The 26,157-nt window shown below is 36.6% G+C and overlaps 1 protein-coding gene across 1 annotated transcript in view; it reads left to right on the forward strand.

Moving 5' to 3' along the window:
- Positions 1-3,068: 3,068 nt before the first annotated feature.
- SNX16 (sorting nexin 16) overlaps positions 3,069-26,157 on the forward strand; it is a 35,531-nt gene continuing 12,442 nt past the window's right edge. The window contains exons 1-4 of the mRNA XM_082674569.1: positions 3,069-3,200; positions 4,928-5,402; positions 10,979-11,065; positions 18,293-18,441. Of these exons, the coding sequence (XP_082530695.1) occupies positions 5,028-5,402; positions 10,979-11,065; positions 18,293-18,441 (611 nt within the window). The 5' untranslated portion in view covers positions 3,069-3,200; positions 4,928-5,027. The remainder of the gene's footprint in view (positions 3,201-4,927; positions 5,403-10,978; positions 11,066-18,292; positions 18,442-26,157) is intronic.

Raw genomic sequence — 26,157 nt, forward strand, 5'->3', positions numbered from 1 at the left:
ACTTTACAAATTAAAATGTATGCAATTCAGTTTGATTGTGTGCACTGTATAGAGGCATCCAAGCTTAACTATCAATAAAATAGTCCATGCATAGAGATTAGCCATTAGATGTTGTCTGTGATAATACAACTTTTACTCTGACAACCACAGGATATTCTTTCTTAATTATTAAGGATGTTCCTGAGGCCAGAAATAAACCCATGTATATGTGGTCAATTAATTTTTGATAAAGGGGCCAAAAATATATTATACAATGAGGAAAAGACAGTTTCTTCAATAAATGGTGTTGAGAAAACTGTACAGCCGCATGCAAAAGAATGAAACTAAACTACTATCTTACACCATACACAAAATCAACTCAAAATGGATTAAAGACTTGACTGTAAGACCTGAAACCATAAAACTCCTGGAAGAACACAGGGGCAGTAAGCTCCCTGATGTCAGTCTTGGCGATGATTTTTTGGATCTGACTCCAAAAGCAAAGGCAACAAAAGCAAAAATAAACTAGTAAGAACTACATCAAACTAAAAAGCTTCTACACAGCAAAAGAAACCATCAAGAAAATGAATGGGAGAAAATATTTGCAAATAATATATCTGATAAGGGGTTAATATCCAAAATATATAAAGAACTCACACAACTCAATAGCAAAAAAGCAAACAACCCAATTAAGAATGGGTAGAGGATCTAAACAGACATTTTTCCAAAGGAGACATACAGATGGCCAACAGGCACATGAAAAGATGCTCAATATCACTAATCCCCAGGGAAATGCAAATCAAAACCACAATGAGATATCACCTCACACCTGTTAGAATGACTATTATCAAAAAGACAAGAAATAACAAGTGTTGGTAAGGATGTGGAGAAAAGGGAACCCTCTTGCACTGTTGGTGGGAATGTAAATTGGTGCAGCCACTATGGAAAACAGTACGGAGTTTCCTTAAAAACTTAAAAATAGAACTATCAGATGATCCACCAATTCCATTTCTGGGTATTTATCCAACGAAAACAAATACTAATTCAGAAAGATACAAGGCACTACCAAGTTCATTGCAGCATTATTTACAATAGCTATTATAGGGAAACAACCTAAGTGTCCATCTATAAATGAATGGATAAAGATGTGATACACACACACACACACACACACACACACACACACACACACAAAATGGAACACTAAGCAGCCATAAAAAATGAAACCTTCCCATTTGGGACAATATGGATGGACCTTGAAGGCATTATGCTAAGTGAAATAAGTCAGGGAAAAAACAAAACAAATACCATGTAATCTCACTTATATGTAGAATTAAAAACAAAACAAAACACCAAGCTCATCAATACAGAGAACAGACTGGGGTTGCCAGAGGTGGGAGGTGTGGGTGAAATGAGTGAAGGGGGTCACAAGGTACAAACTTCCATTTATAAAATAAATCAACCATGGGGATGTAATGTACAGCATGGTAACTATAGTTAATGAAACTATATTGCATATTTAAAAGTTGATAAGAGAGTAAGTCTTAAAAGTCTTCATCACATGAGAAAAAAATTGTAACTATCACATTAGAAAAAAATCATAGTTGTATGGTGACAGATATTAACTAGACTTACTGTGATGATCACTTCACAACATATACAAATATTGAATCATTACATTGTACACTTGAAACTAATATAATGTTATATGTCAATTATATCTCTTTAAAAATATTTTAAAGAAATATTCAGTTCATTTTCTAAAAGTAAAATCTAGACATTAATCTATACCAGATATTCTGGAAGATAAAAGTTACATATAGTATGTATATCCTGTATGCTCCTTTCAATAATTAGTGAAGGAAGTTCTTTTTGGACAATTCCAATGATTTTTCCTAGATCTTTTTTCTCCTCCTAACTGGGATATCTCTATGCCTTTACTTCTTGAAAGTTTAATATTCCTCAGCTTCCTTGATATTAGATTATCAGATTTCCCACATCAAAAGTATCTTTTGCTACCACCTGCAGTCCTGACCACAAGTGAGGAAAATATTGCAAAGCTCCTTTTTCTTTTCTTTCTATACCTTTATTAACTTACAGAAATCATGGATATAACTGCCACCTCACAGCCAAGACTCCCAAGTCTGTCCTGAAAACTACCTCATGTTTTAGTCTACTGTTTCTACAGAATTCTCTTTTTATGTCTCATTCACACTGGAAGAGCAGTATTATTAACCCAAAACCACTATTATGCCACAAGCCAGATTATCTTCCTGTGTGAATTTTGAAATTACGACTATCAATTTTTCCGAGTCTTCGTAATATTCGAAAGCCTTATAAATCATGGAATGATTTTTATATCAAATTGCTCAATTCTAATGATAAACAGACCTGCAGACTGGTCTGAATTTCAGTATTTGACTATCAAAGAACGACTTTCCTGATAATCTTCAGCTCTTTAAACGTGCACGTCTAACAAGCTTAATACCATATTATTTGAGATAAAATTGCTCTCGAGATAGTAAAAAACAAACAAACAAAAAACCCACCACTAACACACTGAAGAATTTCAGGAGTTCTCTGTCAACGAGGAGTTCTGAATTATGTAGGACGAATAGGCTGTAGCGGAGCATTCTATCTTCTCACTCAGAATCAACTGTCATCCCTTAAAGCGCTGTTAACTCTGGAAACTATTCTGTAACCTAGTAGAACAAGCCCAAACTGGTGATGACTACAAGTCCCATGATGCAGAGCAGAAGCCCGGGCCAATGTTGGCCGCAGTGCCTCCCGGGAATTGTAGTCTTCTCATCACCTGTTGGGGAAACTAGGGACCGTAGTCTCCATTTCTCAAAAGTTAACTTATAAAAATAAAGCTGTGGAAAAGAAGGTAAAATTCTTACCACAAAACTAGTTTCAACCTAGCTGCCAAAGACCCCTAGCCCCACAACTCCCGCCTGCGCCTCTGGGGGCCGGCGCACTTTGGCGTGACGTCACTTCCTGGAGCGGCGGCCCCCGCCCAACCCCGCCCTCCACCTAGCCGGGATCCTGCGCCCTGTGGCCCGGGCGGAGGCGGGCAGAGGCAGGGAGCAGCTGTTTTCTGGAAGGGGGGTCACGTGAGGCCTCTCGGTGTGGTGGGTGGAGACGGAAAGCTGCGGTTAAGGAGGGTCGGATTTAACCGTCCCAGGGAAGCGCGCCCGAGCTGGATCGCGGAGCGGACTAAGGTAGGGACCGGGCAGCGGGCGCTGTCCTGGGCGCTCGTGCAGTGACACCTGCGCCCCCGCGGTTGGCTGGCGGCGGGCCGGCTCCCCAGGAGGGTGGGCGTACGCCGCAGGAGCTCCAGGCCAACCTCAGGCCACCGCCAACTCCACCCGGCGTCTGGGAGGCGCTGGCTGCGCACCGAGCGGCGGAGGCGGGACCGTCTTGGGGCCCCAAGGAGGTCCGGGAGCTGTGAGTCTTGCCATCCACCGAGCCGAAGACCCTTGGCATGATCAGACACCGACCAGACACTCCTGGGGTCGAGCTAAGCCCGGGCTTCTGCACTTTGCTCTCGCCACCGACTTCTCTCGCCCACCGTGTTGCTCAGGCTCGGGACACTTCACCTGCCCTTGGTTTTCCAGAGTAGCACTGAGATGTTCGTCCTCAGAGCATGTGGATGCCAAGGCAAAAGTGGAGACACTCTTAATGAGCTCAGTACGTTTTTCTAACGTTTGGGTAGCGCTCACGTCTTTACAAGGTAAATGGCTGTATTTGTCTTAGCGCCCCCCACGCCAGCCCTGCGGCCTCAGGTATTCATTTGAATGGCTGGAGGCGGGGCGACCTTACAGGCGGTGAGGAGGTTGAGATTTCAGACTTTTATTTACTTCTTTTTGGGGAGGCCATCTGGCGGAACCGAGGAGCGGTGAATCAGCACCTCAAGTTTCCTGAATCTTTGATGATGGGGAAGGTAGCCCAGAGCCACGTGCTGGGTTAAAAATTTTATTGCAGCATCTGTCAGAGTCTGAGCGGCTTGTTTCCTACCTTTCTCACCAGTAGGGTTGCGTAGATGTAATTGGATAGGCAGACCTCTTATGTGACATTTCCCTGGTCTGTAGTTATCTCCATTTCTTAGTTTATTAGTTAACAACTTAGTGGTAAAGCTTTTTTCTTCGTATCATTACGAAATTATTCTGAGGCAAGATAAACTCGTCCTTTTGACAACAGAGCTTACCGAGTATGAGTTTTGAAGATTTGTTACGTACCTGCACTTTATGGCGTAGCAGAATTAGTGATGATCTACAAACTGAAGAATATTTAAACTTTTATTCATTTAATCTTTTTGGACATAAGTTTAATGTTCTTTGGGGTTTATCTGATTAATGTAATTTGACTAAGTTTTTTTTTAAATCCATTTGATCCTGGGTTTAATAAATCGTTGCTTTAAGAACTGTTATTAATCTTACAAGGTGTCTAAGCTTCTGGCTCACTATCATTACTCAGCGTAATTGTTCAGTTTCACTAATTAAATCAGAAGGAAATATGAATAATTCTTCTCCCTTTCTTTCCTTCCCTTTACCCTTCCCTCCCTGTACTGTATTTAGTAGTGTCAGGATCCTAAGCAGAGAATAAAGTTTCTGGACGGTCTTTATCACTTTTCCTCTTTGCAACTCATATAGATGAGATCAGGTTACAATGGTCGTTATAGAAATCCATCACGAAGAAATAAAGTGGGTAAAAAAGGATCAAGGTCAAGAAAAAGGGTGCGAATACTTCTGCTCTCCTTACCTTAAAAACGGGAGTTCTTAGAGATGACATTTTGGGATTAAAGGAAGAGGTTTGGGGCATGTTTTCATTCCAAATAAAGTAATAGAGTGTCACGAAATTAAAAGAAATGGATATGAGCATTTTGGGTTTTTTTGGATAATGCTCCCGATTAAAGACTAATCTTTCTATATGTTCTTCTCATTTTTAGGTAGTGAATTCCTAAGAAGAAAATAATGGATTGCATATTACTAGTTCTCTAATTGTTTGAACACAGAAGTGTGCAGGTTTGTTGCAAAAGCCAAAAGAAGATGGCAACTCCTTATGTCCCAGTTCCTATGCCAATAGGGAACTCTGCTTCCAGTTTTGCAACCAACAGAAACCAAAGAAGTTCTTCTTTTGGGAGTATCTCAACAAGCTCAAACTCTTCCAAAGGCCAGTTAGAAGACTCAAATATGGGTAATTTTAAACAGACAAGTGTACCTGATCAAATGGAAAGCACTTCATCTGTCTGTAGCAGTCCCCTCATTAGGACTAAATTTACAGGTGCAGATTCTTCCATTGAGTATTCTGCTAGACCAAGAGAAAGTGAAGAACAAAATCCTGAAACAGTGAATTTGGAAGATAGACCTTCTACACCTATTATCCTGGGTTATGAGGTGATGGAAGAAAGAGCTAAATTTACTGTGAGTATTGACTTCTGCGGTACATCAGTAGAAGATGAAAAATTGATTAGCCTGTGTTCTAAACTTGTGTTAAGTGATGTTAGCCTATACTTGTAATTTCTTGAACATAAAATTCAAATGGTTTATACCCCTTAAGTTGTCATGCCGTAGTGAACTTTTGCTTTACTTGAACGAATTTTCACAAACCAGTCACAGCTGTGAAACTAGCACACAAATCAAGAACAGACCATTACAACAGCCCAAAAGCCTCCCCCCATGCTCTCTGTCAGTCAATACCCACTCTCCTATTAGCCTAGATTAATTTTGCCTATTTTTGTACTTTATGTAAGTGGAATTATGGAGTATGTACTCTTGGGTATGGTCTCTTCAGCATTATGTTTGTAAGATTCATCCTTGATTTTGCATGTAATTGTAGGCAGCTCATTTTTATTACTGATGCTATTCCTTTATGTGAATATACTACAGTTTATCCACTGTTTATCTACTGTTAAGGAGCATTTAGATAATTTCCAGTTTGGGACTCTTACAAATACTACTGCTGTGAACCTTTCAGTACTTGTCACTCAGTAAACACATGAACTCATTTCTTTTTGATAGCTCCCTAGGAGTAAAATTGTTGGATCATCTGCCCAGCTTTAGAAGATACTGATGAACAATGTACCAGAGTGGTTGTACTAAGTTATACTCCTTTAAGTAGTGTATGAGAGTTCCAGTTACTCCACATCTTCCCCACATGTGGTATTTTTCTGTCTTTTTCATTTTAGCTATTCTAGTGGGTAGAATGATACCATATTGTGGTTTTAATTTGCATTTAAGACTTTTTTTTGGGCCATTTGGATATTCTCTTCTGAAGTGTCTGTTTGAGACCTTTGTTCATTTTTCTTTTAGAAAGCCTTTTCCACTTTGATTTGTAGTTTTCTTTGCATTTTGGGCATAAGTCCTTTTTCAGAACGTGTATTGTGACTATCATCTCTCCCTCTGTGGTTTGCCTTTGTTAATGGTGCATTTGATAAACAAGAGTTCTTAGTTTTAATATAGTCCAGTATATTAAATTTCTTTTACACTTAGCACTTTTTAAAATCTGCCTCAGGCTTCCCTGGTGGCTCAGTGATTAGGAAAACGCCTGCCAATGCTGGGGACACGGGTTCGAGCCCTGGTCCAGGAAGATCCCACATGCCGCAGAACAACTAAACCCGTGCGCCACAACTACTGAGCCTGTGAGCCACAACTACTGAAGCCCGTACACCTAGAGCCTGTGCTCCGCAAAAAGAGAAGCCACCACAATGAGAAGCCCGCACACCACAACGAAGAGTAGCCCCCACTCGCCACAACTAGGGAAAGCCCACACACAGCAGCGAAGACCCGACACAGCCAAAAATAAATAAATAAAATAAATAAATTTATTAAAAATAAATAAAATAAAATCTGCCTCCTCTTAGGTTAAAAATATGTTGTCCTATGTTTTCTTCTAAAAGCTTTATTGTTGAACCTTTCACAGTTAGTTCTGTAAACCATCTGGAATTGCTTTTTTGTCCATGGTGTGAGGTCAGGGTCAAGACACATTTTTTTTCTCCCTAAAGTCAAATTTTTACTGAAAAGACAACTCTTTCTCCTCTGCATTTACTCTGTTGCCTACGTCATAAGTCAGGTGACCATAAATGTATGGGTCTGATTCTGTGTTCCATTTTTCCCTGCTTTACCAATTCCACACTGTCTTGATTACTAAAGCCTGATGATAGTCTTGACATCTGGTAACTTAATTACTCTAGCTTTGCTGTTCCTCTTCAGGATTGTCTTGGCCCTTTGCATTGGGATTGTATTGAATCTATCTAGGGAGAACTGACATATTTACAGTACTAAGTCTTTGAATCTATGAACCTAAGCCATTTATTTAAGTCTTTAACATTCTTTTAATAATATTTTGTAGTTTTCAGGGCAGACGTCGTACATCTTTTGGTAAGATTTATTTCTGGGTATGGATGTCATTTGAGGTTCTTGACATAATGTTTTCTATTTGTTCTTTGCTAGTTTATATATTTTGGTCTCATATGTTATTATATATTTATGCATCCAGTGACCTTGCTAAATTAAATTCATTTATAAACTTATTCTTTCAAACTGTTAGTTTTTTCTCTTGGATTTTCTTGAAGTAATGATTTCCTATTTATTTCAACATTTCATGCTGTAAATTTATGATAGTATGGAAGGACCGTCAAAAAACAAGTACTGACATAATTTATGAAGAGGCAGTCTTTAGAGTTCAAATATTGTAAGACTGATGATATGATGGGAAATCTGCATGGACCTGACTTTTTTGCGAGTGATTTTTTGGAAATTATAATAAATTGGTGGCTCGTTTCCTTACATTGACCTACCTTCCATACGAAGGAAGGAGCATTCATTGAGGTGACGTGTGAAAAGTTCATAGGCAAATTGAAGGCAGTGATATATAAATATAAACTCTTTCAAGACAATACAGAGGAAGAAATGTGGCAAATATGAAATTAGTCATAGTCGTTTATTTGTTAATTTGACATTTTTGGAGTACCTGTTATGTGCCAGGCCCTCTTCCAGGTAATGTTGGGACAGCAACTCGACTGAGTGAATGAAAGATAGATAAGTATTTTTTTTTTTTTTTAATGCTAGTATGTCACATGGTGATAAGTGCTATAGGGAGGAATAAAAGAGGGGAAGGAAATGCAGAGTTTCTTGAAACTGGAGTTGCAATTTAAATAGCGTTGTCAGTCATGGCCTCACAGAAAAGATGTTAGTACTAAAATGTTAGTGTGGGAATATCTGGGGGGAAAGCTTTCCAGACAGGTGGCATAACTGCCAAGACCCTTGTGGCTGACAGGAGAATAAGCGATGGGAAGAGATGTACGAACTGAGGTAACAAGTAAAGGCAGGCGAGTGTGACACCCAGATCAAGTAGAGTACCTAGCCTTTATAAGGCCTTTAGATTTTACTCTGCATGAGATGGGAATCTTGAAAATGTTTTAAAAGGAAAAGTCAGATGATCTGACTTAATTTTTTTAAAGGCTCGCATGAGCCTTTAAAATTGGCTGCTGAATTGAGATTAGATTTTTGTGGGGGAAGATTAGAGGCAGGAGGCAGTTAAGTTCCTGCAGTAATCCGTGGGAGACATGATGGTGCCATGGACCAGGTGGTGGAAGAGGTCCTAAGAAGTGATCAGATTCTGGATATATTTTGAAGGTAGAGCCTTGGGACGTGGTAGATGGAGAAATCAAAGGTGATCCCGAAGTTTTTGGTCCAAACAATGTGAAGAATAGAGTTGCCATTTAACTAGATGGCAAATTTTGAGGGGAAGATCAGGATTTGTTTTGGGAAGTGCTAGGTTTGAGATGTTTGTTAGACATCAAAATGGAGATGTCAGGTATGTGTATGTGCATGTGAGTGTGTACACACATATGTATTTTATATCTCTATATATATATACGGTATTGTGTTTAGGGTAGAAGTCTAAGCTGGAGTTACAAGCTTGGGAGTCTTAGGTTTGTAAAATAATTTTACCTTGGTATATTTCTTTAAATTGATCTCTTAACTGAAGAAAGTATTAGGACAAACTGGCAAGATCTTATATAGAGAGTGTCAAGCCTTTGAAAAGTGATTAAAAACAAAAAGTGACTAGGAGGGGTGGTGAGTCGGATCGGGAAAGAGTCATGAAGTGGACTTCTTTGGTAATGTTTTGTTTCTTGCTCTTGGTACTAGTTACATGGTGTGTGTACTCTGTGAAAATTCATTAAGTTATATACTTAAGATTTTGGCACTTTTCTGTGTGTATCTTATGATTAGTGTATGCATCTACATTTGTTGTTGTTTACTTAAAACAGGGAGTACATAACAAGATAGACAGTACAAAGTAGTATATACTAAGTTTCAAATAAAGAGTAGAGACAATAACTGCTATTAGAACATAGAGGAGGCAATGATCAATATTGTCCATAAAGTTTTCATTGAAAGCACTACTTAAGTAGAAAAGTAGGAGAGCTTTCTAGAAAAGAAAATGAACACCTCTTTGTTTTTCCTAGAGAAACAGGAGTGTTTAGGGACCACTGCAAAGAGTGGCTTAGTTAGAAAAGGGCTCATTTTTTAAAACAGGAAAATAAAGTTGGTATGTATTATGTATAGATAAACCTAATTATCATATGAAGTTGACTTGTATCATGCATCAGTTATTCATAGTCAAAAGTTTTGAAGTCAACATAAATTAGTAACTCCTAAAAAGAATGTTTTCTTTGTATCCCCTTCGTGACTATTTTACATCAGGGCTGTCTGGAGACTTTACAGGGTATCCAAATAATTTTCTTCCTCACCTTTAAATGTAATAAAGATAAATTACTTATGTTTTACTTCAAAACAAAGGGATTCATCCTTACCCTTGCTGACTCCCTTCAAAGCTGAAAAAGAAGTCTGTAAGGGAGAAAAATCAAATGGTAAGGATGATCTACAGTCCCTAAATAATGAATTGTCTCTAGATCATCCAATAGGATTATGATATGAGTCATATTTGTAATTTAATACTTCCTAGTAGCCATGTTAAGAAAAAGTAAAAAGAAACTGGTGAAATTATATTTAGTAATGTATTTTGTTTAACCTAATACACTTAAAATATAATTTCAACATGTAACCAGTATATAATCATTTGAATGACATATTTTTACATCTTTTTTCATACTAAGTCTTTGAAATCTGGTCTGTATTACACTCACAGTACATGTCCATTTGGACTAGTCACATTTTGAGTGTTCTATAGCCACATGTGGTTAGAGTGGAGTTCTAGAGCTACAATTGAAAGTTACTGCACAGCAGACTTTAAGAAAAAAAGTTACTCCTTTTAAGAGAGTTTCACTCATTCGATAGATAGTTACTGAGTACTTTTCATATGTCATGTATATAGTTTAGCTCAAAACACTGTACCGAAAACTACCAGATGTTTCTCTGAGATTCTGTTACAAGTAGTACTTCCAAAATTATACTTATGAAAAATAGGATCTAGCTTTTTCTTATATGCTTTTTAAAATATTGACTTGCTTCAACCAAGTTTTTCTATTCAATAGCCTAGATAATTGTACATAATTATATAAATGTAAACTTTAATATGGGTATTTTTTACCTTGTATTTCAGCTTTGAAGATTAAAACATCATCTAATTTATTTGAAAACTTTGCTTGGCAGTTACTGAATTTAAAAATTAAGTTGACTGTATAAGACAAGATTTTTCAAACTTTTTTCAAGCATGATTGATTCTTTTATTCATTTTAGAATATATTAGCATAAAATATATTTTGAAGGCTGATAAGTTTATTTATTATTAGTGTTCAGCAAAAAAGCGTTTTGCCTCAAATATGTCAGTCATGTTTCTTAAGAAAAAATCTTGCTTTTGGTACCTACATTAGATTATTTGAACATTTGATGGTCTTTATTTCTGATATTTTTTACATATTGTTATGATCTGGGTTGTCAAATAAAAGTTTTTAAATTATTTGGTTTGAATTTTTAAATATTTTTACATAAATATATTTTAAAACTCTCTGTTTCTCACTCTATCTGCATAGGTATATAAAATACTAGTAAAGAAGAGTCCAGAAGAAAGCTGGGTAGTTTTTAGAAGATACACTGACTTCTCTAGGCTTAATGATAAAGTAAGTACTTTAATAAATCTAAAACTGACTTTTCAGTTTTCAATTATTATCTGTTCCTGGAGTTCTGTTATATTTGTGTTTTTTCTTCCTTGTTAATTATTTGAGCGAAGTCAAGTCTTTGCTATTTCCAAATAAAATTGACTGTTTCATTTAACTGTAATAGTTCAAAGTCCCATCCCTACACATAACTTCCTTTTATTGGAAGCAAAAAATTATTTTTAATATTAAAAATGTGAAAACCTTAAAATTGGCAACAGAGATATAAGTGATTATTTATATAATCTTGTGAGTTTGAAAAGATGTATATGTATAATAAGATCCCCTAAATCATATGACTACAAAAGAACAAGAAAGAAAAATTTAGCACATTGTGTTAGGTTTCTATTGCTGTATAACAAATTATCACAAACTGTGGCTTAAAACCTGTTCATTATCTAGAGATTTGGAGTGCTCAGCTGGGTTTGCTGCTTAAGATCAAACAAGGTCAAAATCAAGCTGTTGGCTTGACTGGCCTCTTACCTGGAGGGTCTGGAAAAGGATCAGCTTCCAGTGTCATTCTGGTTGTTGGCAGAGTTTGGTTTCTCGTGGTTGTGAGACCAAGGTCCCTGTTTCCTTGCTAGTTGTCAGCCAAAAGTTGTTCTTGGCTCATAAAGACTGTTCTTCAGCCCTTGCACATGGCCCTTCCATCTTCAAAGTCAGGAAGAGATGGTCAAGTCCCTCTTGTGCTTTGAATATCTCTGACTTTGTCATCTGTCACCAGCCAGGAAGAAACTTTTACCCTTATAGAACTCATGTGATAAGGTTAGGCGCACCTAGATAATTTTCCTATCTTAAGGTCAACTGAATAGTAACCTTAATTGCATCTACAGAATCTTTTCCTGTGTAAAAACAAAACACAGAGGCAACACCAAGGGCAAAGGTCACAGGGCCATCTAGAATTCTGCCCACTGCACTTGTGAAATAGACAAAGACGATAATAATAAACCTCAGTATATTAAGTACCCTTAAAAATAAGTAACAAAAAAAATAGAAAATTCAGCAAATGATATGAATGGGGTAATCCACAGAAGAAATATAAATGACCAATAAATTACTATCACAAGTACTCCAAGAAAAGAAAATTAAACAATTTTTCACCTGTCAAGTTGACAGGCTTTAAATGGTATTATCCATTGTTGGAAACATGAGTCTTCCTAGAGGACACCCTAAAGCTGAGCATAATTTTGACACAATCACATTTCTGGGATTTATCCTATATAATAAATTATGGATATGAGCAAGATTTAGCCCTAAGGATACTTATCATGATGCTTTATGTATTTTTGTTTTCTTTGTTCATGTTTTATTTTGTTTTTAATAGTTAAAAAATTAGAACCAACCTAAATTTCCAACACTAGGGAATTCATTGAGTTAATTGCAGTAAGAGTTCAGTAGAAAAACAGCAGCTGAGGCGTTCACAGAGCTGGAGAGAAATCAGGTGGGGCAGGTGGGGGTAATTGGTATTTAAGAAACCAAGAGAAAGAGCATTTTTCCAAAAGAAGCAAGTGATTTATGATACTTCTGAGAGGCCAAGTAAGCTGAACTTGGATCACAAATTATTCCCTAATTTTGACATATGTTTAGTAGAGGAAACTTTACTGGTCCTATTCTTTCCCATCTGCCACCTCCCCCCACCTTCTTCCTGGACACTCAGAACTTCTCAAGTTGGTATATTCTTAAAATGTTTGGTGGTGGGAAACTCCATTTATGTGACTTCGCAACTGCCCGGATGCCAAAAAGTTTCTACCATTTCTGAAAACCTCAGTTTGAATGAAAAGATAAAATATAAAATGCTAAACTATTTTAGCCTTAATTAAGGTATTGTTAAGATGACTTTTTGCAACATGTCAAAATACTTAAAAGTATTATTTCTAATATATTTCTACCATTATATGTAAATTTTATTTTCTGTTTCTGAGTTCTTCTTATATTCACGATTTTAAGACCTGTAATTCTTTACTTCTGTTTATTTTTTTTAATGATTAAACAAACAAGAGGACCAAAGTAATTCATGAGGTTACCAGATACTAAAGTGGAATTCCTAGCTTTCTTATGAAATTGTTATAATTTTTGTTCATACAGTTTCTAATAGATTCAATTTTGAGCTATTTCATCCTTTATGACTTCTTATTTTTCTTTTCAGGACTCAACTATTATTTAGTGTTTACGTCCCTTGGTCTCTCTAGATTCATCTTTATTGCCAAAATATTCATCTTAGGCAAGCTGAGATTTAGATAGCTCTTAAGCTTTTGAAGAAAGATGTTAGTAGAAGTTTAATTTAAATCTAGTAAATATCTCCTTGATACTCTGAGTTGGGCACTTAAAATTGATAAGTGTCTGTGTCAGTCTTCTAGGTACCAGAAAGAGCTCCACCCATCACCTGATTTTACTGGCAAGAATCAAAAATGTGTGTCAAGCACCAGCAGCCACACAGTTTAAATGGTAGTTATTATTTCTGTAATTGTTAAAAATAAAGTAACATCTTAGGATCTTTCATTTTATAAAACCAATCATGAAGTATTTGTGAAATGAGAGTTCAGCACTGTGCTAGGAATTTGGTATTATATAGAAACTATATAGATCTGATTCTAACGTTGAAGAGTTTCTGTTTTCCATTTATCTATACTAGGAGGAAAAAAATAGTCAATTGACAATATGAAAATTATTTAACATAGTTAAAATAACACTGTTTAGGAAGAAAATTTTCTATAGAACCCTAGTCTTTTTTTTATTCCTCTTTTTTTAATCTCCTGGGTTATAATCTGGAAGCTGGCTTCAGCTTCTCTAGGAGTTTTTAAGAGCCTCTTCTGGGAAAGTCAGAGGGCAAAGTCATGAGCAAGATCTGGAACACATAGAGCTTTTCAGAGTTGAGGCATCTGGCAGGGTTGTAGGGCAGGCTGGTGATGAATAATTTGCAGGAATATGGCCATGAGTGTAGGGTTTTCTCTATATTCTACTTAAAAGCTCGCTATTTTCTACTTCCAGGTTGCAGAGTAGGTCAAAGCTGAGTATTTCTGTGAGGTAAAATGATTATTCTCAGTTGGTTCCACACAGCAGAGCATAGGCAGGGAGCAGAACCATTATCAGCTCACTGTCAAGACAAGCCAAGCTCATATGAAAATCTGGGCTAAGCTCAGCCAAGTATTTGATCCTCTCATTAAAAAGAAATTCAGTGGTAATCCTCAACATGTCTGTCTCTTGGGTCACACTGTCCTGAACTGTCCTGAACTGATTGACATCAGGCAGTTCATAAGTAGTGTCCTAAGTTCGCCTTTTACTGTCTTTCTGGGGATTTTTTTCACTTTTTTCCTTTGTTGGACTTTATTTCCTTTATCTCATGTCTTCTTTCTTGAATTACTCTTTCCTTTTAGTAGAACTAATCCCCTAGTAGCTTCTTGAGGAAGATTACATGGGAAGTGATGTCTTTCAGACCCCACATGTCTCTAAATATTCTCATGCAGTTTTCATACTTGACTGAAATGTGGGCTAGGTATAGAATTATAGATTGGAATTTTTTTTTCCAGAATTTTGAAGACATTAAGCTATTTTCATCTCACTTTTAGTGTTGAGTATTACCCTTGAGAAGCCCAAAGCTATTCTTGCTCCTGATCATTTGTATGTCACCTGTTTTTTTCTTCTTTGGAAGTCTGTTGAATCTTCTCTGTGTAATTAATTTGAAATTTCACAGTGACTTTTTGTAAAGTTCTTTTCTTCTATTATCTTGTACACTCTGTGGGCAACCCATGTGGTTCAGATCAGAAAAATGCTTTTGAACTGCTTTATTAATGAATTCCTCCCTTCTGTGTTGTCAGTTCCCTCTTTCTGTAACCTTTCTTGTAAAACAGGCATTTGGGCTGGTTCCAGATCTTTTCCTCCCCTTTCTTTAGTACCTTTTTCTTTTTTGCTATTTTGAAGGAGATTTCCTTATTTCTTTCTAAAACAACCTTTTTGTTCTCTGAATGTCCCTGGTTTTGGTCATTTTATTCTTATTTCTTGAATGTAGTATCTTAATCCATTGAGTGTATTAGTGATTGTTTTTATTTGTATTTTTATTATTTTATGGGTTTTTTTCTCCTTGTGTTGTCTGTGTTCTCTGAGTTACTTTTTTTCTGTCTGTCTTTGTCTTCCATGTTAAGTAATAGTGTGTAGTAATTCTTTCTGGTTGTCTAGTCATGATTAAAAGTTGGGTACTAAAAGCTGATTGGAATCTCTTACTCCATGGGTGAGGCTTACGTTGACTTTAAGACTCACTGTGTAATGGGGAAGGTGGACTGTGTTGGAGAACTTCTGATGTCAGGATCTTAAGGTCTTTCCTGTCGGATTGATCAGACTCTCCAGAGAAGTGTTTTCCAATCTCCTGCCTTGTGCTGCCAGTTTGTGAGCAATTTGAGGTGTCTGTAAGTATAAACCTGGTATAAATTTTTCTGCACTTTGGGTTTTCTTCACTCTCCTGAGTCAGTTGCTACTCTCCTCTCTACTTTTTGGTTTCCAGTATGTTGTTTTATGTTTTTTTTTTTTTTTTTCTCTTCACTGTAGTTTTAGCAGGGCTTCAGAAAGAGAGAATTAGATGAGTGTACTCAGTTCTCCAACTTAATCCAAAAATTCTGTGTATTACTTTTTTAAAGGCTTTTTATGGAAACATCAAATGCCTATTATGATGTCATTTCACAGGAAATCTATTAATGTTTAATTTAATGAAATATAAAAACTAGCCTTGGGCTTCCCTGGTGGCGCAGTGGTTGAGAGTCCGCCTGCCGATGCAGGGGACATGGGTTCGTGTCCCGGTCTGAGAAGATCACACATGCCGTGGAGCGGCTGGGCCCGTGAGCCATGGCCACTGAGCCTGCACGTCCAGAACCTGTGCTCTGCAACTGGAGAGGCCACAACAGTGAGAGGCCCACGTACCGCAAAAACAAAACAAAACTAGCCTTTACTAAAGTTATTTCAAGCAAATGTATAGTTCCCAAATTGTCCTTTGTTCAAAATAAAGTTATTGAGTAAGCACTCATAATATAAACACTTTGTGAGGGCTCAATTGTGGAACAACTCACTCTTTTCTGAGGATTATTTTTTTAGGGGAAAAAAACCTAACCATGCATGTGGACATATGTGACATTTAAATTTTAAAGCTTGAAATTAATAAAAAAGACTATTTTTATTTTCTCCTTATGGCTTTTATTACTTGCATTGCGTACACAGTAAACGACCAGACTCCAAGGCCAAAATTATCTGTTTACATCTTGAAATCAAATCAGCGTTTTCAGAATAGAAATATAGACAGAATTTTTGTTTTATATTTTTATTTCGCATTTTACCCTGTGAATTTTCTCTTTTGCTAGTCTTTTTTCTTACATTGTGATATTTTGTCTTATATATAAGCATAGAAATTTGAACAGTACATGATTTCATCTCATTCATTTATTGAACATAGATTGTTGGCTGCTTGTAATATAGCAGGCATTATACTAAACATTGGGGGTGCAACTATGAATAAGACAGTCATTGCAATGTAAAATGATTCTAAGTCTTAGCTGTACTTTGGACTTCCCCGGAAAACTTTTTAAAATTACAATGCCCAGGCCATATCCCAACTAATTAAATGCAAATATATCAGAGATAGGACACAGTCATTAATACAAGATCCTCATTAATTATCCTCAGAAAAGAGGGAGCTGTTCTACAGTAGAGCCCTCACAAAGTGTCTGTATTCCTTGGGCGATTCCAATGTGCAACCAAGGTTTAGGAGACTGGTCTGGTAGAAGAGTCCAAAATTAAATAAACGTTACTTAATTTACATCGTGATAAATGTCATTTAAAAAACAAATTAATGATTTGAGAATGTGTGGCAGATTGTCTTTTCTAAAAATGTATGCAGCAATACTCTCAGTCCCATATGCTCTTCCAGAATCTTGCCGCTGACTGTCAAGAAGTAGAATCTGTTTCCTCTCCCCCTTGAACGTGGGTGAGCTTGTGACTGATCTAACCAATAGAGGACAGTGGAACTGATGCTGTGGGATGATGAGGCTAGATCATAAGAAGCATACAGCTTCATCCTGGCTTTCTCTTTTGGGATGCTCCCCTTTGAAACCCAGACTATATGCTGTGAGAAAGTCCAAGATACATGGAGAGGCCATGTTAGGCTTGTGACTGACAGCCCCAGCTAATGTCTCAGCCAACAAGCAGCATGATCCAGTATAAATATGTGGGAACGAACTTCAGTGGCTTCCAGTTCCCAGCTTCAAGTTTCCAGCTGAGGTTCTAACTCATTGTGACAAAACAACCCATCCTCACCATTCCCTGTACGAATTACCAGCCCACAGAGTCCATGGCCTAATAAATGGTTATTTTACACCACTGAGTTTTGAGGTAACTTGTTATCCAGTTATAGTCACTTGATCAGAGTGTATAAAGGGAAATCTAACCTAGCATAAAAGGTGGAAAAGTCTTTCCTAAGAAAGTAAAATTTAAGCCAAATATGCAAAATTGATCATAAGCCAAAATGTAAAAGCTAAGACTATAAACATCTTAGGAAAAAACGTGGAAGAAAATTTTTGTAACCTTGGAGTGAGCAACGATTTTTTAAATAGCATCTAAAAAAACATAAACCATAAAAGAGAAGTGGATGAATTAGGTAACATTAAATTTTTTTAAATGTGCTCTGTTAAGATGGTTAACATGAAAAATCAAGCCACAGTCTGGGAGAATATATTTGTCATACATATATCTGACAGAGGCCTTCTATCTAGAATATATAAAGAACTCTGACAACTTAAAAGACAAGTAACCCAGTTTTTTAAAAGCAGAGGGTTCAGAAGATTTAAATAGATAATTCGCCAAAGAAGATATGCAGATCCAAGCACATGAGAAGATACTTAACACCATTTGTCAAGAGAGGAATGTAAATTAAAGCCACAATGAAATACTACTACACACCCACTGGAATGGCTGACATTAAAAAGACAGGCAATGCCACGTGTTAGCAGGGACAGGGAGCAACTGTAACTCCTATGCATACACAACTGGTAGAAATCAAGAAATAAAACAACCAAGGCATAAAAAGCATAGCTGAATTTAATTCTTTTATTGTAAGCTTGTTATGTGAATAGTTTCACATAGTCAACAGGATAGATTTTGTAGAATTCATATAATTGAGTTGAACATTGTATCTTCTTTTTTCTTCTTTTTCAGTTAAAAGAGATGTTTCCAGGCTTTCGATTAGCACTTCCACCAAAACGCTGGTTTAAAGATAATTACAATGCCGACTTTTTAGAAGATAGACAATTAGGATTACAAGCATTTCTTCAAAATTTAGTAGCTCACAAGGACATTGCTAACTGGTATGTAAGAAATTGAATAACAGATTATAAATGCATTCCAATAATTGGTTTAAATTAAAGAATAAATCTAGGACCATATATATTCAAGCACAGAAATATAAGATAGGCGTGTTTATCTCTATTAAAGCACTAACTGTAATTTTCTTGCCTTTTTTCAGCAAGGACATTATTTGGTGTTTGATTTATAGTAACACCTCCAAAAAGTCAGCAAAGCTGAAAATTCAGTGTGCCATATATTCAAACCACCCAGCTATAAACTTGATTTTAGAATTTTAGTAATAATTTAAACAGAGTGGCTCACATACTGGTAGTTTTTAGTTAAATAACACCATATAATTTTGATGATAATATTTATATGTCTCCAAAGTAATGCAAAAATATGAAAATTGTGAAGTCAGGTTAATTTATACAGAGGGTAAAGTGAAAATACCAGAAATCATTAAAAAGGGAAAGAAAGGACCTATATGGGGTTTTTGTATCTGAATATATTTACAAGAAAATTGCTATATGATTTAATATCATCTGGGTATTTAATTTTGGAACTTACATTATCAGATAAATTAGAACCATCTTGAAAAAAATTACAGAGCATTTATAAAGAAGCAATAGCATATTCTATGGACACCTGTGTCTGTAACTATCTTTAGCAATTTTTCACATAAGAATGGAAAACAAATAAGAAAACTGCCCTTACTTTTTTCACCCTTTTTTCTTAGTCTTTCTTTTATGTATATCCCCATATATTACACATGTACTATGCATATACATCTTGCTTCTTTTTTTTTTAATTTAATTTTATTTTTTTATACAGCAGGTTCTTATTAGTTACCCATTTTATACCTATTAGTGTATACATGTCAATCTAAATCTCCCAATTCATCCCACCACCACCACCCGCCCCCCGCCAGTTTCCCCCTTGGTGTCCCTACATTTGTTCTCTACATCTGTGTCTATTTCTGCCCTGCAAACCGGTTCATCGGTACCATTTTTCTAGGTTCCACATATATGCATTAATATACGATATTTGTTTTTCTCTTTCTGGCTTATTTCACTCTGTATGACAGTCTCTGGATCCATCCATATCTCTACAAATGACCCAGTTTTGTTCCTTTTTATGGCTGAGTAATATTCCATTGTATATATGAACCACATCTTCTTTATCCATTCATCTGTCGATGATCATTTAGGTTGCTTCCATGTCCTGGCTATTGTAAATAGTGCTGCAATGAACATTGGGGTGCATGTGTCTTTTTGAATTATGGTTTTCTCTGGGTATATGCCCAGTAGTGGGATTGCTGGGTCATATGGTAATTCTATTTTTAGATTTTTAAGGACCCTCTATACTTTTCTCCATAGTGTCTGTATCAGTTTACATTCCCACCAACAGTGCAGGAGGGTTCCCTTTTCTCCACACCCTCTCCAGCTTTTGTTTTTTGTAGATTTTCTGATGATGCCCATTCTAACTGGTCTGAGGTGATACCTCATTGTAGTTTTGTTTTGCATTTCTCTAATAATTAGTGATGTTGAGCAGCTTTTCGTGTGCCTCTTGGCCATCTGTATGTTTTCTTTGGAGAAATGTCTATTTAGGTCTTCTGCCCATTTTTTGATTGGGTTGTTTGTTTTTCTTAATACTGAGCTGCATGAGCTGTTTATATATTTTGAAGATTATTCCTTTGTCTGTTGATTCGTTTGCAAATATTTTCTCCCATTCTGTGGGTTGTTTTTTCATCTTGTTTATGGTTTCCTTTTCTGTGCAAAGCTTTGAAGTTTCATTAGGTCCCATTTGTTTATTTTTGTTTTTATTTCCATTACTCTAGGAAGTGGATCAAGAAGGATCTTGCTGTAATTTATGTCCAAGAGTGTTCTTCCTATGTTTTCCTCTAAGAGTTTTATAGTGTCTGGTCTTACATTTAGGTCTCTAATCCATTTTGAGTTTATTTTTGTGTATGGTGTTAGGGAGTGTTCTAATTTCATTCTTTTACATGTAGCTGTCCAATTTTCCCGGCATCACTTTTTTTTTTTTTTTTTTTTTTTTGCGGTACACGGGCCTCTCACTGTCGTGGCCTCTCCCGTTGCGGAGCACAGTCTCCGACGCGGAGGCTCAATGGCCATGGCTCACAGGCCCAGCCGCTCCACGGCATGTGGGATCTTCCTGGACCGGGGCACGAACCCACGTCCCCTGCATCGGCAGGCAGACTCTCAAACACTGCACCACGAGGGAAGCCCCCAGCACCACTTTTTGAAGAGACTGTCTTTTCTCCATTGTATATCCTTGCCTCCTTTGTCACAGATTAGTTGATCATAGGTGCGTGGGTTTATCTCTGGGCTTTCTATCCTGTTCCATTGATCTATTTCTGGTTTTGTGCCAGTACCATATTGTCTTGATTACTGTAGCTTTGTAATATAGTCTGAAGTCAGGAAGTCTGATTCCTCCAGCTCCATTTTTTTCCCTCAAGACTGCTTTGGCTGTTCGGGGTCTTTTGTGTTTCCATACAAATTTTAAGATTTTTTGTTCTAGTTCTGTAAAAAATGCCATTGGTAATTTGATAGGGATTGCATTGAGTCTGTAGATTGCTTTGGGTAGTATAGTCATTTTCACAATATTGATTCTTCCAGTCCAAGAACATGGTATATCTCTCCCTCTGTTTGTATCATCTTTAATTTCTTTCAGCAGTATCTTATAATTTTCTGCATACAGAAAATTGTCTTTTGTCTCCCTAGGTAGGTTTATTCTTAGGTATTTTATTCTTTTTGTTGCAATGGTAAATGGGAGTGTTTCCATAATTTCTTTCAGATTTTTCATCATTAGTGTATAGAAATGCAAGAGATTTCTGTACATTAATGTTGTATCCTGCTACTTTACCAAATTCATCGATTAGCTCTAGTAGTTTTCTGGTAGCATCTTTAGGATTCTCTATGTATAGTATCATGTCATCTGCAAACAGTGACAGTTTTACTTCTTCTTTTCCAATTTGCTTTTACATCTTGCTGCTTAATGTGTGCTAAGCTCAGTGACTGCTTGAGATCTCTGCCCATCCCCCCTCACTTTCCTCTAATAAAGGAACTATAAGCCAGACCCCTTTCTCATCTCCAGATTCACATCTGCAGTTGCCTCCTTGACATCTCCTTCAGACAAACCTCAAACCTAGGAAAGACTTCAGTGCTTACTCTCTGACCTTTCCCCCAGTATTCAGCATCATCCTCTACCTAAAACCCACAAGTCATCTGGACACCTCCCTGCCTTTATACTTTAAACACTCCTCGAATCTGTCTACTTTTCTCCATTCCTGCCATCGCCACCTAGTCTAGCAGTTTTCTCTCACTTTAATTACTCCTTTCCCATCACTCATCTTCCTCACCGACTTTTATTTCTATAGCCCATTGGAGCCACAGTGATCTTTTGTAATGCAGTTTAAGTCATCCTTTCTGGTCCCTGACCATCTGCTTGTCTTTCCAACTTCATGTTTTGTTATTCCTCCCTGCCCCCATTCTCTGTACATCAGCCGTCTTGGTCTTGTAATTTTTCGAAGTCGCCTGCTCCTTTGTCCCTTAGGACCTTCAATATGCTATTCCCTAGAAAGGCAACATTTCACACTACTACCCTTGCTCCCCCAGCCCTGGCCTAAAAGTCACGTTTCAACACAGACTTTTAGGTAACTGGCTCTCTGGACCAACCCCTCACCTACCACCACCACCAAAAACTAGGTCAGGTCTTTCTCAAAGTATCTTCTCTACTGGTTCTGAAAGTCAGCTTCTAATGCCCTAAGACACCCATTGCATGTAATGAATTAACTTCTCATTACATACTTCTAGGATGCTACTAGCTAAGTACCAGTCTTAAGAGAATGAGAAAATAGTCACTCACGTCATTGTCAGCAGGGTTTAATCCTGTCATGGAATCCCAGCTGAGAAAGGCTGCTTGGTACTTTACTTACACAACATCTCAGTTTGTAACTATTTCTGTGATTATTTGATTGTGTTCTCCTACCAGGCTGTAAGGTGCATACATAGTAGTAGGTCATGTGGCTGGTTTACCCACCATTCAGTGTGCAGTGCTTAGCACAATGCAACACAGAGTCCATGCTCGATAAGTACTTGTTGAATGAATGGCAGAACTGTTGATATTTGCTGTTGTACTATTTATAAGAAAAAGAGACTGAAACAAATACGACAAAACTTAGCAACTGTGTGTTCCAGCCTAGATGGTGGGAAGATGGATGCTCCCTACTTTTCTATAATTTTTTACATTTCTCCAAAGAAAAAAAAAAAGGTTAGTGTTAATTCAGATACACAAAGCAGGAATAGAAACCAACAATATCTAAAATCATAGAGAAAACCTTTGAAGAAAATATATTTTATACCATACCATAAAAGAAGACTTTTACAGCTAAGAAGTCAAAACATCATATCCCCTTTCTCTTATTCCTTATTCAGTAAACCTTTATGTCTCTGTATTGCAAATATGGTAAATTAAAATCAAATTTATTCTATAAATGACTATACTCTTTCTATTCAATGAAATATTAAATAGTATGAACCACGTTGATGAACTCATCTTGTGATTTCTTGATTTTTTTAAACGTTAAAAATGTATCTTAGTTGAGATGTATCTTTTTTTTTTAATTATTGTTAATAGATCTGTATCTGTATGGTAAACATTCGAGATCCTGTTTCTAAAACTGCAGTCCTTAGAACAGTGATAATCATGTTCAATTTATAGATAGGTGTTTCAGGGACAGATAGATTCCTTGGTCAAGTAAGTTGGAGAAAGATTTCATTTGACATTCCTAGAATATTAAAGGTTCTAAAAAGTGTTGCATGAAAACCTATTGTGCCTCACATTTACTTGCTTACTTATTTTTGTCATATATCTCAGACATTTAAGGAATACAAGTAAGGTAACTTAAAGAGAACTCTAAATAAGGTTTGTATACCTTGTTTGTTCTAGGGTACTATATTTTTTGCGAGTGATGAGTAGCATTTTTTATTTCACAGTTTAAGCAGTTTCTTAATAAATTACTGTTTAAAACATGACTTGGCAGAGGGAAAAGTTATTAATCTGTATCCTAAGCATTTGCCCTTTGTCATACTAAGAAGGGTAAAAAGGAAGCTGAGGATATACTTACTGAACTTAATTCATTTGAAGAAATTAAGCTTCTGTTTGAACAAAATAATGGAGTTTATGAAGTCCTACTTGGCATGATACAGATTATAAAAGTAAAAGGAATTCAGAGAAGGGGAAGATCAGTCCTGTTTGCAGTGAATCAAGCAATACTGAAGTAGGGAGTGGGGTTTGAGAACCTTGAACAATAGAGGAAGATTATGGGTGGGAGGACAAATAATTAGAAAATATCCAGAAAGTCTGAGGTTGTCAAACAGCCACTTATGAATTCTTATAAGGGAGGAAAGGATAAAGACAAAATCCCAATACTTCTTTATAAAAACATGAAACTACATATTTAAGAATCACTACTTAAAATATCAGTGAGTTTACCTTACCTATTGGTATACCTGTTAGCAGCCTGTCACAGTTGGAACGGCAGCATAGAAAATTACTATCTTTATATGGCCAAGTAATTATCTGATATTAATTCTTTCTACAGTTCTTTCACTTTCCGTTTTGATTCCTTAGCAGCTCATGACACAGTTATTTGTTAACCTTCATGTGGGCTAAGAGCTTGCCAGTGCACAACTGGCAGCTCTTAATATTACAACTTCTCTAACTATAACAAAACAGAAGTGAAATAAGAACTGAAGGGATGTTAAGAATTGTTGGTTTAAATGTTTTAAGAGAATGTTATTTTCAGATGCATTTGGAGAATACAAAGTAAGAAAACAGATAAAAATGTTAATATTTTTATGATAAAGGATTTATTATTGTTTTTTGTTTGTTTGATAAATGTTTATTTAGGTCTTACTATATATAAGGTATTACAGCTACACAAAGGTGCATTAGATGCTAATCCTTTATTCAAGTAAACTGAATAGGAAGAAGACACACCCAAAAGAACTATAATGGATAGAGCTTGAGGTCTTTCAGAAGAGGAAGAGAGGGAACTTTTGACTGGGAGAATTAGAGGAGGCTTCCTAGAGGGTGATATTTGAGCTGGGTTTTAAAGACTGAGTGCTATTTGAACCGACAAAGAGAAAGTAAGGAAGGACTTTCCAAATGAGAGGGAATATTATGTGAAAATGCAGAAGCAAGCAGGCCAAGTCCTATACCCGAAACAGCATGTAACTCAGCTTGTCAAGGTGAAGCATGTGTAAAGATGGATAGAGGGGGATGTTCTCATATTGCATAATCTGTTATAGTTAAAATTTAGCTATTTATTCTTTTATTCTGGTTTGTGTTACTTTGAAATAATTACATCATTTAATCAGCACACCAAATATCTTACTATTCTCTGTTTTCAGAATTACTACACATATATCCTGATTTACCACATTTTTCTTCTTAATTCTTTAAAATACAAGGGTTAAAATTACATATTTTTCCTTATATTAGCATTCATGTATAAGGAGTTCCATGCCAAAATTCAGTGTTCTAAATTCTACATCTGTTAAAAGAAAAAAAGTGCAGATAGATCTGGATTAACAGCAGTTCATGGTTTAAAATATATATATTGTAGTATATAGTATCCAAACATTTACATGAGGAAACAATTGAAAGAAATGAGAATTTACCCCTTGAAAAAAAAAGTACTTGGAAGGACATGATAACCATCTTCACGTCTTTGAAAGATTGTGATGGGGAAAAGAATCAAATGATATTTAGCTTTAAAGCGGTGCTTCTCCAGCTATAGTGTGCGTCTCGTTCAAATGCACGTCCTGAATTAGCAAGGTCTGGATTGGAGATTCTGCATTTCTAACAGGTTTCTAGGTGATGCTGATGCTGCTGGCCTAGGGACCTCATTTTGAATAGCAAGACTAACGTGTAGAACTAGGAATAAGTGAACAGTTAGAGGAAGCCCCCATCAGCTCAGAGAAAAAAGAGCTACATGTCATTTCAAGCTGTCTGGTATAAAAATGTTCTGCCTTTTGAGAAAGTGAGTTTACCTTAAGCATCAATATTTGAAGAGACTAGGCTAGATAACTATCAGTGGTATTAAAGAAGGAATTATTTACATGGGATATATTGGATTAGATGACTTCTTAAGTCTCTTCTAGTTGTAAAATTCAATAAATCTGTAATTTTTGAACAAAAATATGTAAAGAAGCTATATTTTATACATTTTCACATCTTCTCACAGGAAATTTTATTAATGTGTAAGTTGTTTTTATATGTGAAGATACTGTCAAGAGAGGTTGGGTTAGTATTTTTATAAAAGAATTCAGTTATATATGCAATAGTTTATATAATGACAGCTCATGAGAATGAACACATTATTGCTAAGGTTGGTTGCATGATTTTTACCACAAAATATTAGTTTGGTGGACCTTCAGTTATGGACAGCTTTTTTAATGTAATAAAGCAAATATTTTGTATTCAGATACACGTAAACACTGCTGTGGCCTCTTCCTTTGCGGAGCGCAGGCTCCGGACGCGCAGGCTCAGCGGCCATGGCTCACGGGCTCAGCCGCTCCATGGCATGTGGGACCTTCCCAGACTGGGGCACGAACCCGTGTCCCCTGCATCGGCAGGCGGACTCTCAACCACTGCGCCACCAGGGAAGCCCCACGTAAACTCTTAACTAATTAAATTAGGTCTCAAAGACC

The sequence above is a fragment of the Grampus griseus genome (genome assembly GCF_964374135.1).
Source record: "Grampus griseus genome assembly, chromosome: 17".
In the NCBI taxonomy this organism is placed as follows: Eukaryota; Metazoa; Chordata; class Mammalia; order Artiodactyla; family Delphinidae; genus Grampus; species Grampus griseus.